The sequence below is a fragment of the Acipenser ruthenus genome, chromosome 20, assembly GCF_902713425.1.
Source record: "Acipenser ruthenus chromosome 20, fAciRut3.2 maternal haplotype, whole genome shotgun sequence".
In the NCBI taxonomy this organism is placed as follows: domain Eukaryota; kingdom Metazoa; phylum Chordata; class Actinopteri; order Acipenseriformes; family Acipenseridae; genus Acipenser; species Acipenser ruthenus.
The window spans coordinates 22,245,296-22,260,247 of NC_081208.1; the positions used below are offsets into that span (position 1 = coordinate 22,245,296).

The 14,952-nt window shown below is 37.1% G+C and overlaps 2 protein-coding genes across 2 annotated transcripts in view; both read right to left on the minus strand.

Moving 5' to 3' along the window:
• LOC117425162 (beta-2-syntrophin-like) overlaps nucleotides 1–8,665 on the minus strand; it is a 50,817-nt gene extending 42,152 nt beyond the window's left edge. The window contains exon 1 of the mRNA XM_034041883.3: nucleotides 7,807–8,665. Coding sequence (XP_033897774.3) covers nucleotides 7,807–8,539 — 733 coding nt within the window. The 5' untranslated portion in view covers nucleotides 8,540–8,665. The remainder of the gene's footprint in view (nucleotides 1–7,806) is intronic.
• A 1,124-nt stretch (nucleotides 8,666–9,789) lies between these two features.
• Nucleotides 9,790–14,952, minus strand: part of LOC117425161 (protein spire homolog 2-like) — a 34,832-nt gene continuing 29,669 nt past the window's right edge. Inside the window, exon 15 of the mRNA XM_034041882.3 lies at nucleotides 9,790–13,893. Within this exon, the coding sequence (XP_033897773.1) occupies nucleotides 13,680–13,893 (214 nt within the window). The 3' untranslated portion in view covers nucleotides 9,790–13,679. The remainder of the gene's footprint in view (nucleotides 13,894–14,952) is intronic.

The window sequence follows — 14,952 nt, forward strand, 5'->3', positions numbered from 1 at the left end:
AAGTCAATAACAGCAAAAGCTCATTAGCCAATTGGTGTCAAAGTAAAGCCATTCTGGACTCCATCAGTACCAAATAGAGTGGCTGCCTCTTGTGACATTTTTCCCATTTTTTGTCCTCAACTTTCCAGTCATTAACATTTAATTAAACCCTATTCTTGTCAATCCCAAATTATGCATGTCAAGTCTCTTCTGATAACAAATTATTTGTCATAAATGCTATGAATAACTGCCTAACAGAGTTAATGTCAATCACTCAGAATCCATAAAACAGGAACACTTTCCATATACGTTCTCACTTTTTAAAACCCACATCAACAACTAATAAATAGGCAAATGTAAACACTGTTTTGGTGTGTTACAAGTCATTACATGTCTGTGCATTATTGCATAAACAGTAGCTCTGTGGTTTTTCCACTCTAATTGTCTGATTACAGTGTTTGTGCTGGGTATTGTATAGTTAACTCATTGTGTTGGTTTTAATGTAGATAGTGAAGAATTATGGTTCGGGTATAAATAGGTGTAACAAAATGCATATTGAACAAAAAAAGAGGGAGTGAAAATTCCTATGCACACTACATGTGTAGGCAATCAAAGTAATAAACTTAAAGACTTGCATAACTCTAGGTTTTATTTGAGCTATTTCTATACACATACATTCCCCATTAGGTCCAGTATCTAATTTGTGGTCCTTTTATATCAATTTTGGATGAATGAGGATACAGGAGCGAAATGCTGAAATGCTACCAGAGTACTTAGCTATCTTATTTTTCAAAAAGTAAAAAAAATGATGTGTGTCATTTAAAGAATGCTCAATAAAACATGACACACCAAGTGTGGTTCCATTTTTAGACTTCCTCAAAGAAATACAGCAATGCTTTCTATATGTAGGTTGTCACAAGTACTTGTGCTTTAGAACTACCTCCATTTAAACTGAATGCAAATCAGCCCTAAACAGAGACTAAGTGTGTAACCTCAGGTAGGATGGGCTTGGTAAACAAATGTAAATTAAATTAGATTAGGGTAAATGGGTGGTGTGATTTTTATCTCAATGTCAGTGGCTTGGATGGTTTTAGTCCAGTTTTTAAATAGACAGGAGTCAACACTGTAATCATGGACTATCACACCTAAAGCAACATCGTAGATTCATGTTAATCGGGGTCTGTGAAACCACTTATAAAGTCATACTTTTAACATTTTTAACATTTACATTTTCAGATAATTTGATATCCTGCTTTTTCTATAATATTCCTCCATAACTATTAAACTCTCAATAAAGACGTCTAGTCGGAACCTGTGTCATTTAACTTATTACATTTTCTTTTAGTATTTTTAAATATCTAGAATACTCGCTTGATGTTTTTGCTTAGATAATTATTTACCTGGCTTTAACTCCTTTTCTGCTTCTGAAAATACTCCTATTGGCTGAATTTCTAAGTGATGTGGTTTTAGAAATGAATTCAGTACTAACTAATTTCAGCACACTGTGTAACAGTGCCATCAATCTCTATGAAAAACCATTAAAGAAGGGGCCGAAATTAGCTGTAAACCCTAAAGGATCATTTTTCAAGCCACCTCATTTCATCAATTAAAATAGTTAGTAAGCGTGGTAAATAATAGTCTGAGAAGAAACAACAATTGAAAAAAAGAACCCCTTTAATGTCCAGTCGCAGCTTGGTGAATGTTCAAATGTTCAGAATCAGAAGATGCTCTCTCAGCACCCTGGTGCATTATTGTTGGGGTCCTGCGCTGCTCCTTTCAGGTGACCATGGTGCAATATAATTGCTGCATCACTGTCCACCCTCCTTCTCTTACTCAGGAAATCAGAAGTTATTTAAAGCTTAAAGCTTTTTTTCTTTTTTTTTTTTTTTTAACTCAAAATTGTCATTAGCACAGATTTTTTTCAGAAAGGAAAAATGCTTCTGATAAACAATTCAGACATTTCAGAACTGTAGTCTAATGTTTTTTTCTTATTAGTTATATGATTGTTGCTGGTATTTTTACTTTTAGAAAAAGCACAGAACTAAAGATTCAGAGTAAAAACAGAATGCAGTTATTTTAAAGACCATTTTGATCATTAAAAAACATTTTATGAATGTGAATTTAATATATCCAAAAGGAAAAACGTCTTTACAAAAAATGAGTTATGTGACTATCCATGGTCAGTATTCGTGGATACAAAGATATTTACGTTTTGTTAATAAAGCCCTAAATCTTAAAGACTGGGGGAGGGATACTTGTTGCCCATTTACTTCACCCAATACAATACATATCTCAGCATCCTTGAATCCCACATTTCAACATACATAACAGATTTGAGAGAGAAATCTATCCAAGTGGAGTAGTACCCCCATTTATGACCAACTATATATTTGCAATGCTGGTGACAGTCAAAACTGATTACACATTTACCAGTTGTGCGTGTCATCCCCATTATCCCCATTTTGAAGTGTACTGGCATTGATACCCCCACCACTAGGTATGATATCAAAATTGTTCATATATTTGGAGACCTGCTTATGCAATTGTCATTAAACCTGGTATACACATTATTTAGCTAAAGTTATTGACAATATCAGAATCTGTGGATATAGAGGGGTTGCTGTCTGTTCGTACATCTGTACATCACACTTACATTTTTGCATATGTCTCTATAAGTGCTTATTAAATTGTGAATAAATATGTCATAGCTTTTATTCCTCTGATATACTGTTCTGTACATGCTATTGATGTTATTAACGTTATCATCATACTGATGGCTCTAACTTTGAATTTACAGCTGTGCCGTGTTCCTGACATATGTGTTTCATCTGTCATTACTTTCATGTTCAGCACATCTCTCAGGCTACTGTGTTTAGTTATGTATTTTTGCTCAGTTGCAGCACAGTGTTATGATGCAATACTGCTGAACCAGCAGTTTCAACAGCCCAGGCCTCTGCGTGCTGATCCACTGTGATCCCTCTTGTGCGGTTCAAAGGGACACCGACAGAAGGGAAGCTGCAACTGGTCCATATGTTTAACACCTTGACTCCCAAAACTTTCTTTTTAATGAATGTCTAGACTAGTACCAAACCTATTATATCTTTATATCAGATTTGACACTTCATTTTGGAAAAACATCAGAACATTTTGGCAAGCATGCAATCTGTAATCAGATTACATATTTTAGAAGTTGCCAGCAGTCTTTGGTAGTTATTGCAAGAGTATGGCTAAAACAGTGGTACAAAGGCATTGCATTAAGGCTTCAACTTCCATGACATTGCATTCTTTGTAGCCAATGAAACTTTAATGTCTTCTGTAAACCAATTCCCCTTAAAAGATTAAATGTGCCCAGAAAATGTGCTTGTGTATCTCATGGGATTAAAATCCATGTACTGTAACAGTCATGCACCTTTTCCTGATACCCATGACATGTATTTAAGTATTATACATCACATCACATCCTGTTCAGTCTTACTGCTTTCCGCTGTCTTCTCAAAACCCACTTATTCAACTTTTATTTGTAAATTCCTATTTATTTCTTAGAAGACGCCCTTATTCAGGGTGACTTACAATTGTTACAAGATATCACATTATTTATACATACAATTACATTATTTTTTACACATTGTTTTACATACAATTACCCAGTATAGAGTTGGGTTTTTACTGGAGCAATCTAGGTAAAGTACATTGCTCAAGGGTACAGCAGCAGTGTCACCCACGACACTCCGGTCAAGAGTCCAGAGCCCTAACCACTACTCCACACTGCTGCCCTATGTATATATATATTTGTATATTTTCCTTTATTTATATTTATTTTGTATATATTGCATATATGCGTTTGTTCTGCATTTTTATTACCTGTAACTTATATACTTTTATATTTTGTTTAATTAGCTAAATAATAATAATAATAATAATAATAATAATAATAATAATAAAGGCTCCACCAGTGTGGAACTGCACTTGATTGAAGTACACTGTTACAGGGGTACACAGTATGTTGTCCCTTGCAGCAACATCCTTAATGGTTTAAAAAAAACAAAACAAAAAAAACACATACATGTGCGAATAAAATGACATGTTTATACTGACAAACAGAGTCATCAATACCCATAGAACCTCTCAACAGCTGCTGCGTATAACAAAGTAGCTAGGCATGGATACAGCCTACACTACAACTGGCAACCCTTTTCAGTGATGAATCTGACTCAATGAACAATGCAGAATACAAAGCATTAGGGATATTTATTCAGAATATACTGAAATATGGGGTTCAATTGACAAAGCTTTAAGAATTTCAAAGTACAGTTTTATTAATAAAATACAATTTGCTAAAACTGCTCCATAAAAACAACTAGAAAAAAACCCAGAAAATTCAAGTGACCACAATATACCTGCCAAATTAAGTCAGGGATTTCTTATAAGCGCCGCTTAGGCAGGTGCTTTATGACAGCAATTTAAAATTGCAGAATTAGTGTAGAGTGTACTAAAAAAAAGGGAATTTCAGCTCTTTATTTAATGGGTAAGGAATACCTGAAATGTTGGAGGCTGCATTGTTCTTCACTGCTTATGCAATTACTATTCACTAAATATTGCAAGCTCCACACAGACAGTGTCCCAGACAACTGAAATCATTAACGACCAAACTATCGCTAAGAAGGTCGTTCTAATGCCACATTACTCTATTCTGGCTATCAAGTTTTCATTATATAACCAAAGTAAGTTCATTGTTGCATCAAAGCTCTTACAACACAGAGACTTTGTTATTTAGGCCAGAAGGCTTCTTGGTCAGGTTAACAATCATTTACATAAAACTGGGGCTATTCCAATGCCCTGCTTTTTGAAGCGTTATGCAGGTATGTACTGTACCAGTGTGCACTGTGGAACTAACCCTGTGACCACAGATTTCATTAGGTTGCAGCACAAATTAGATTATCCCAGATTCCTATCAAGTGTAAAAAACATTTAATAAAAGCCCACAGTATTTAGTTGAAGATGAGAACGATTCAGTTGCTCCAGGTTAAATCCTGTAAAGCAGACTCCAAAACCCATTAAACTAGTGTATTATTAATAAAGTACTGCTCTAAATGAGTCACAACAGCATACATACTAACTATAAATGTAAATGCAATTATGGATGGGATGTAACTGGATTGCAAGGAGGAAGCATCAAACTTCATGTATTTGAAATATCATGATTTAATAACTGAAGCCATTGGTGTAAGTACTTTGTAAGTCCCACTTAACCAAGAAAAGGGAGTTTTAGATGAACTGTGATTGTATCTTTTTCTCACTACAATATATACTTCTCACAGTGATAATTTGCAATGAAATGATAAAAATAAAAAAGAATTGTGCATTGGGTACTGTCAACAGCTTGCTTTCAAATTTGTGATGTTGCTTGGTGCGGACATTAAAATCAAGTTATTTATTTACGAATGTTATTAGATATATTTAAGCATGCGAGTGTGACGGAAAGGACAGATGTAATACTGGGCAACCCTCTGGTGCCATTAAGGAACAACCCAAGCGACTCTGGTAATAAGTTGCCCGGTATGTGTGTAATGAAATAATTGACCACTTATTTTCTAGACAGGTGTGTAACTAGCACGTGACCCTTGGGAACCTGTCATAATGCTTCTTCCATCAGTTAGGGCAGTACTAGCCCATGCACGTGTATGTATAACAGTTAGGGCATGCAAGTCATGGACTGGGAAAACCAAGAATTTTGCGATAATACTATAAAATGTGTTTTTCTGTCTTTATATAATCTTTTTTTTATTATTATTATGCTTGTTCACTGCGCGGACCGCTCTATTCTATGTTTGACTCATGCTGTGTTATCTCTGCATGACTAGCCTGGCACTTAAAACACTACCAGGCTCTCTGAGTGATGTCCCAGCCACACGCGCATAGTGGAGCTCAAGTAAAACTGTATTCAAAGAGCATGACAGTCTGCGACTGCGCACTGCCGTTATCTCCTACTGATTTCATTTTGTTTGAGGCTTCAGAGCGCCCCATAATGCATTGCGCACCAACCAAGGCAGGCAGGCTAGCCTTTTCACTGGGTCCTAGTGCCACCCAAAGGCTTGTGGTATACTAATAAATTACTGAGAAAAATAAATAAATAATAGCATATTTTCTCAAATTAATAAAATCGATAACCGGGTAGTAATATTGGACCCGGATCGTGTCGGGTAATTTAAAAACAGATGTTATATTACATGCAGAACAGAGTACAGTGAGGAATGCAGCAGTGTGGAGTAGTGGTTAGGGCTCTGGACTCTTGACCAGAGGGTTGTAGGTTCAATCCCCAGTGGGGGACACTGCTGTTGTATCTTGAGCAAGGTACTTTACCTAGATTGCTCCAGTAAAAACCCAACTGTATAAATGGGTAATTGTATGTAAAAAATAAATAATGTGATATCTGTATAATGTATAATGTGATATCTTGTAACAATTGTAAGTCGCCCTGGATAAGGGCGTCTGCCAAGAAATAAATAATAATAATAATAAGCATTTCACAACTGAAATCATATGATCTTATAGTGCTTATATATTTTACACATCGGAGTGACCAGTGGTTTCTTTTTACCAGTACAAATTCTACTGCCAAAAAGAAACGCTACCAGGGCTGGAGAAAATATTGACATTTTATTGGTCTTAAATTCCGTGGGGAAAATGTGTAGTTTTATTAATTTGTTTTGGTGTAGCTACTGGGCAGTGGGATTAGCATCATATAGGTAGTAACATTTGCCTTTAGATATTAAAACGTTAATTTGAATGCCTTTTTTAAAATATTTAAAATAAAACCGGTTTTGGACCAACATCACTGGCTAGATTGTCAGTAATTACCTAACGTATGTGATGTATCAAAGAAGCCGTAGCCTCTAATCAGCTACAGGCACAGTATTTACTTCTCTCAAAATGTTTGTGAAATTGAGACTCCTGCTTTAAAATAAGAGTAAACCCCGCGCAATTTGGGCACCTGACAGCCACGAACTAAAATCAATGCAAGGCAGATCTGAAGCATGAGAAGTGTAAGCAAAGACGTAAAACTGCCCTAAAATAAATAATGTATGCAAGAGCTGAAGCCAATCGTCTACGTGTTTTTGCATTGGCACCATGAATTATAACTTTGAGTACAATAGGGAATACCATGACCTTAGCTGACAGCTTGAAAGAGGCACTTGAATTTGTTAGGTCACCTTCATTTCTAGGAAATCGAGAGAAGATAAAATGAAAGCAAAACAAAACAAGAACAATACAAGAAGTACAAGTCTGCGTTTATCAGATATATGTCACATTTGATAAACATGAACAAACGATATCAGTCCTGTATATTTAGCATGATACGTCTACATAAGGAACTGCACATGACCAATAGTTATATATGTTGCACACTTCATAGTTACACATTTGTACAGGCTCTATTCAAACTTTACATAGCACGAGCAAATTAATTAATATTTTAAAAAACTACGATACGTAAACTACTCTAACAGAGTTTCAAATAAACTAATTTAAAATACTAAATAGTAATACAACGTATATGTGTCTTCGTGTATCCTAAGTTACTTTGTAAATATTTTCTTGGTAGAGTTTGATCATGTAACCATCTTGTAACAGAACTTTTGCCAGCATTGTTGCAACTATTGTGATCAGATAACCTGCACCGTTTTCTTTATCATATATGTTGTTTTGTGTTTGTTTTGTTTTTTTCCTTTATATTTAGTAGGCTACCGTACGGAATAGCACTTTTCTGCAAAACTATTTTAATCGCCAGGCCTGGATGAATCCCCAGAATATGCTGCATTGACTCACCTTCTAGTGTAACCTCTTTACCGGCCTTTTTCAGTGCCTGGACTGCCTGATCGTGAGTTGCTTCACGGAGGTCGTTGCCGTTGACAGACAGAATGGCATCCCCGACCCGAAGAGCCCGACTGTGGTCCGCGGCGAGTCCGGGGAAAATCTTGGAAATGAGGATAGGCATACGGTTCTCCTGTCCCCCCTTGATACTGATGCCAAGCCCACCAGACTCCTGTTTCAATACTCGAACCTTTCTTACCATCTCAGAACCACCGCTTTCTAAACTTATATTAGTTTCCCCAGACCTCACTTGTCCTGCGCTACTAAAACTAGAGCCGGGGCTGCCATAACTAGAGCCAGGGCTACCGAAGTCAGAAACAGCCCCGTTGTCATGGGGAACCCGACCCGAACCAGGGCTGTTGACCCCGGAGCTGGTATCAGTTTGACCTCGGTTTGTCCCACCACTGCCAGGGCTCCCGGTTCGCCTAAGCGCACTGTGATTCGAGTGCTGGTTGTAGGTTCGGTTCGAGTTGCCAGCTGCCGTCCCTGGTTCGGTTCCGTTTGTCACCCCATTCCACGCCCCGGGCAGATGGCTAATATTATATTCCATAGCACCTCCAAGCCCTGGTTCAGCATCAGCTGTGAGGGTGAGTGTTTCCCGGGTGAGTTCTGCCAATACCCGAATCCAGCGGTCCGGGAGCAAAAGTTCCAGAAGTCCATTCTTATCAGCCCGTGTCCAAACAGCCATGTTGTTTGCAATTTAAACTATATTCATAGTTATTTATTTTTTAAAGCACTTGGTTAAAGCGACACACCTACCCACCTTTAAACTCAACTGAAAGCTGTATGCAGTGAAAACCAGTAACAGTATTAGAAATGCGAGAAAAACTTAGGGGCAGGGTGGTTGGGGAACCAATCGCTGTGGCGTCGACGTATTATTATTCATTAGTAGGAGGTGTTTTTAGGAGTAGCTTTTTTGAAAATGGTCAAGTGGCTGGATTACATATATATATATATATATATATATGTGTGTGTGTGTGTGTGTGTGTGTGTGTCTTGGGCGCTTACGGACATGTACAGTGGCATAGCCAGACTTGGCCTCAATTTTACCGTCCCTTCCCTAAACCAATTTATTATTATTATTATTATTATTTATTTCTTAGCAGACGCCCTTATCCAGGGCGACTTACAATCGTAAGCAAATACATTTCAAGTGTTACAATACAAGTAATACAATAAGAGCAATAGTAATACTCTGTTGATTAATGGTCACTCCTAGACGTCAAGGGATTGAATAATGTATTATCGAGTCCCAGAAATGTTCAATACTTGTTCTGTTTAAGTTAGACTGTGTCATTTTATAAGTATTTTTGAAGGAAAAAAAAAAAAAAAACTTTCCTAAGAAATGTTTCTGATGAATTTTGCTGCAATGGTGCAACAGTGTGTAGTTAATAGACAAGGGATGCCCTCTAGCGGTTTTGTGGGGATAAAACCATGGACGAGACCTAAACCGTATAATTGTGTTCCCTGCGAATGTACATTAGAATGAATCTAAATAAATGGGGAGCAAAACTAGTGTTGGAGTAGCCACCCACAGTTCGAATTAATAGCAAAGCACGCAATAGTTAAAATCATAAGGAAGATACAGTATAATGGAAGGTGATTTAAATTTGAAAATGAAGACCAAATGAATACTGTGAAATAAAGCAATACAGTACAGTTTATTAAAACCAATCACAGAACCAATATCAATATACTGCAAACAAATTATTTGCCTCTTATGTTAGTTTAATAGGGTTGAATGGAATAGCCAGGGGCTGGTTTTTCAAAACTTTTAATCTGGATCAAAGTGATCCAGATTTTGTAATCCTATATTTTGTGAACAAGATTACTTTTATCTGGATCATTTTGATCCGTTTTTTCAGAAAATGTCACTGCTGGGTTACATTTATCCAGATAACAAACAATCACAATTACAAAATCCAGTTTTTTGACTAGTTGTTTTTTTTTTTTTTTTTTTTTTTTAAAGACAATTACCCATTTATACAGGGTTTTTACTGGAGCAATCTACCTTGCTCAACGGTACAGCAGTAGTGTCCCCCACCTGGGATTGAACCCTCCGGTCAAGAGTCCAGAGCCCTTACCACTACTCCACACTGCTGCCCGTTTATAATATAACCTAATTTAACAATATATAACCTAATTTAACAAAATAAATAAGATTGTGGTAATAATGACATACATAACTATTGTGTTGTATGTTATATTTTTAACAAAATCTAAATCACTTTTAATGTTAGTGCACATATAACACAAGCAAATAATGGTTATTTTATGTATTTAGCAGAAATTAAATAACTACATCTAAACTGAATAAAAATAAAACGTTTGAAAAACAAAAAAAAGGATATGTGTTTTTAGACATCTTCATCGTCTTCCTCTTCCTCTTCGGTCGGGAGTCCAGCATCTCTCAGACGAGTTTTAAGGAGGTGTATGTGGAGGCGTATGCATATGCTTTTTTATTAAAGCTATACACCACTAAATGCGTGTTTTCCTTTTATCTTGCATGGACACAAAACAAATAAATATGTAAATATTATATTCTAACACTATGTACATATAGTGTGTGTTTGCTGTGACAATTCAAAACAAAATATTGATGTTCTATGATAATTTAAAAGCACCTCCGCAGTAGGATACTCCAGGTATTCTGGATCAAAGTAATCGTGATCTCCTCTTTAAATTCTGAAAAACCCAACTGCAACATTTAAATCGTGATTAAAAGTACGATCTGACTACCAAAACGAAATCCGGATCACAGTAATCCCGATCGCATTTCGATGTTTTGAAAAACCCAATTGCACAATATAATCCAGATCAAACGCGGAAATCTGATTACAAAAGTTTTCAAAACCCGGCCCCAGGAGTATGGCAATGCTGTGTGGTCCAGTGGTTAAAGAAAAGGGCTTGTAACCAGGAGGTCCCTAGTTCAAATCCCACCTCAGCCATTGACTCATTGTGTGACCCTGAGCAAGTCACTTAACCTCCTTGTGCTCTGTCTTTCGGGTGAGACGTAATTGTAAGTGACTCTGCAGCTGATGCATAGTTCACACACCCTAGTCTCTGTAAGTCGCCTTGGATAAAGGTGTTTGCTAAATAAACAATAAATAAACAAAATTCCAGTTCTCTAATTTGACACAATTTTAATATCCACAAAGGGGCACTAGACCATTAGCTAAGATTGTCCCTCCTTTGGAAAAAGGCATCCATGGTATTTCTAAAACAGAACAGTTCCCCAGATGGCAATTTAAAAAATAAACCTCTTCATGGTATACTACACCATAGGATCACTTTTCTTAGAAATCTATGGGCCTGTAGGTATTGAACCGAACTTACAATCATGCACGTTAATTAGGAATGTCCTCATGACCCTGCATGAAAGTCCACATTTGATGCCTGTAATACTAACATGATTTTTTTTTCTCCTTTTACAAAATAGGAGTTAAAGAATGGAGGAAACCCTTTGAAAATAAACAATTACTTTAAATGCATTTCCAGTGTATAGAGACGAGGGTAACTCGTTATAAACTTCTGTCTCTTTTAAGCTAAAACGCATCACTTAAGATTAATCAGATCTCAGCTTGGTCTCAACTCTAACCCGAGTCCACAGCACAGTTGTCAGAATGATACAAACTTTCAAAATCGCTGCAGTTATTATACTGATTTAGATTTGAGAGATAGCTGCAGAGCTATTAGTTTCAATGAGGTCCCTGGTCTGCCATCCTGTTCCACAAATCAAAGATCAGATCTCAAAACAGAAAAGAAAGGGATTTTTATTTCTCCCACTTTTTTCTGCCAAGCTAAATAGCATATATCAAAGGTGAGAGGTTAACAAAATTTAAGGGCAATACTAAACAACGGCCAGACTGAAAGGCGCAGACTAATCCCAGGGTTTACTGAAATGAGTTGTGGAGATAGAATGAGGGAACAATCTATTTAGCCTAGAACAAAGAAGGATTAGAGGGGGAGGCTGAAGTTGTTAAAATCTTTAGAAAGGTTTTGAAAAGTCAACCCTAGTCAATACTCTGGACATGAACGGTCAGTGGCCACTGTAAGTTACAATAATGCAAAAAACAACATAAAATATCAACCACCATGGCTGCGAGTTCAATATATTACCCTCAGTATGACGAAAACGTTGATGACTATGACGTGCATCAACAGTATGTACAGAATATTTTAGAAGAAATGGCAATGGAATAGTTTAAATTGGGAAGCACTGTGGAAGAGCTATATGTCATAAGGTACGCAAATGAGGTTTGTATCAATGTAAAAGTACAAAGTGATTGATTTACAGTGTGTGGAATAACTTGTGTTATACATATAGAAATGTAAACGATATACAGAGAGACACCTCCGTATATCTCGCAATACGTTACTCCCAATAACCATTACTACATATTACCCTGGGCTGGATAATAAATAAATCTGCTTCAATCTTTGCATGCCATAGCAATTGACAGCATGTATTACGCACAACACACTACAGCAGTTTTACTGCAGTTTCATTTTATTCCGTGTTAAGATGATCCTTTTGCTGTTGGCACCATTTTAATACAACTAACTGGAGAATCAAAGCCAGGTAGCTTTCCCTATCGTCACAAATTTAGCATACAATCTTTTCTCATGAGAACAAATGTAGGGTAACATGACACACACAAACCAAGTGGGGAAAACAAAAAAAAAAACACAACATGATAAAGTCACCTCTACCAGAGCAGCAGGACACAAAAACAAGTTAACCCTTTTTTTTTAAATAACTTGGGAAGCAATCATAACGAAAGAACGCACTTCGGTACATCTAGGTTATTACTGCCATTATGAAAATCCATCTCATACTCCAAAAAAAATCAAGGATACTTGGCTCTTCATGCTCTAGTAGCCTTGTTGTAATTCTGCAACCACAGAATTCAATGGTTGGAAATGCAACCACTCCTGTGTAACTACCCTGTTGAGCTACGTTATTAAATTGAAAACATTCCCATGCTGTCAATTAAAGACCAGCTACTGGTGTGGATTGCAGAACTCCAACGCAAATACTGTACATCATTTTTGTTTACTGAGGGATAAAAAAAAAAAATGGTACTCCTCATATATACACATAAAAAAGACAACCAACAGTATTCTTCTGCTTTACACTAGAGATGCATTTTCTTTCATTTTGCAGCAGCAGCAGCAGCAGCAGCAGCAGCAATACACATGTGTTGTTTTTTATATACATACAAATCTTTGATCAGGAATTACTGTACATTTCCAGCCACATCCATGGTAGTTGTGATGGAAGTCCTGATGAACTATAAAGCTTTAAAGAATATTTCGCTAGGTCTCAGTGTGGACAATATAGAAAGGTTAGTGTCTTTTTCACATTTCTGGAGCTTCATAATCCCATGCTGCAGGGTCGCAGAGCAGATGTAGGTCCTTATTTTACCATCCCAACACCTTTTGTGAATCACTACCTTGCATGTTCCCTTTTTTTTAAATCCAAGCTGCACTTGTTCAGGCAAGGCAGAATGTTGCTCTCTCCACTCCAATACAGAAGGCCTATTTCAGACGTGGCTGTGGATCACAATCACATTCATTAAATACCTTTACAATGATTTTGTGATTTGCAAAGCCAATGGCAACACACTCTGTGGGTTTGCAAGGCCATACCTGGCTGGCTGTAGAGCTGTTCTTTCAGACAAGATGCTGAGGAATGTGCTTCAGGAGAGAACCGGAAGGAGAAGCTATCACAGGCAATACTGCATTATTTAGAACATGCCGGTAAAGGAACATTATGCTTTTTCAGTTCAGAGATGGCTGAATGAAGTCCTGAGTGGAAAAGGAGTTTATTTATACTTTGCAGACCTCCCAGCAGGGACACGCAGGGATTGGGCTTTTCTGGGTGTGCTGTTCAGAATGTCCAAACTCTTCCGGCTCGAGATGATGACATCACCGACAAACTTGGTGCACTCAGTGCAGGTGTCCTTCAGACTGCAGCCGTTGGTATAGAGATGAGGGAACTCCTCTTCAACTGACCGGCTGCTCAGACTCCTTAGAGACCTGGGATGTGGAAAACATATTACAAGTATATCCTTCCAAGGTCAACCATCTAGCCATGCTCAGTGGATCAATACTCTATACAATGTTACACTAACGAGTGGCAAAACCACATACTTTAATGTCAATGGTAAACCAGAACATGAATGCCCCCTCCCCCTCCCCTACAGTAAATCCTCTCTTTGCAATTTTGCTTCTATTGGGACCTATGAAGACCGTTTTGTGAATAGTAGGATTTCACTGTATACTAAAATTCACAGTTTTTTAAAACTGTTCAAAATGTGGATCCGTTTTAATAGGTTAAAAAAAATACACTTTTATAACAGTGAGTAAGGTACCATAATAGGCTATGAAAATACTGTAGCCATTTCATTTTTTAGAAGGAGATCTGTATTTGACAGCTGGATTGCGGTTGGCTTTACATAGCGTGTGCAGGAATAATGGATTTGGCTTTCCTTACAAGAGCCTCGCAAACAGAAACCAATAACAACATTTGGTCAAAAGGTTAAACTACTCAACGCTGTACATGTACTGTATATAAATCTGTGCAGTGCACTACAGTATATTGTCTTTCTAGACTATACACATGTAGCTCTGTGGGTCTGGTAATGAATTTATCATAAGGTGCTTTTTTATTTTTATTTTTTTTATTATTCTAGTCCTTTTTAACACCATCTTCTTGCAGCTGTAAACAGTCCAGGTTTCAGATGCTCAGAGTGCCATCTTGTAAACGATATGAATGAAATGCAGTTTAACGTGATTAAGATCCTGGTTAAAACAAAACCCAGCAACCAGGATCTAGAGGAGGTTTATTTAGGGGTCATCCAAAATGATCATTAAATACAGCAAGCGTATACAGGGTGCTCTTTTTGAAACCGAGAAGTAATGCGGGACATTATTTCTTTTTTTTTTTTTAGGTTTACAGAAGCTTTCTTGTATGAGGTTCTATTGACTTTTTGGAGTGGTAAAATATCATGAACTGTGACGAAAACGGCATCGCTGGTGGCTGTCGTACTATTTCAGGAAGACGTGAATATTTCAAAGCTCTGTAAAATAAAATGT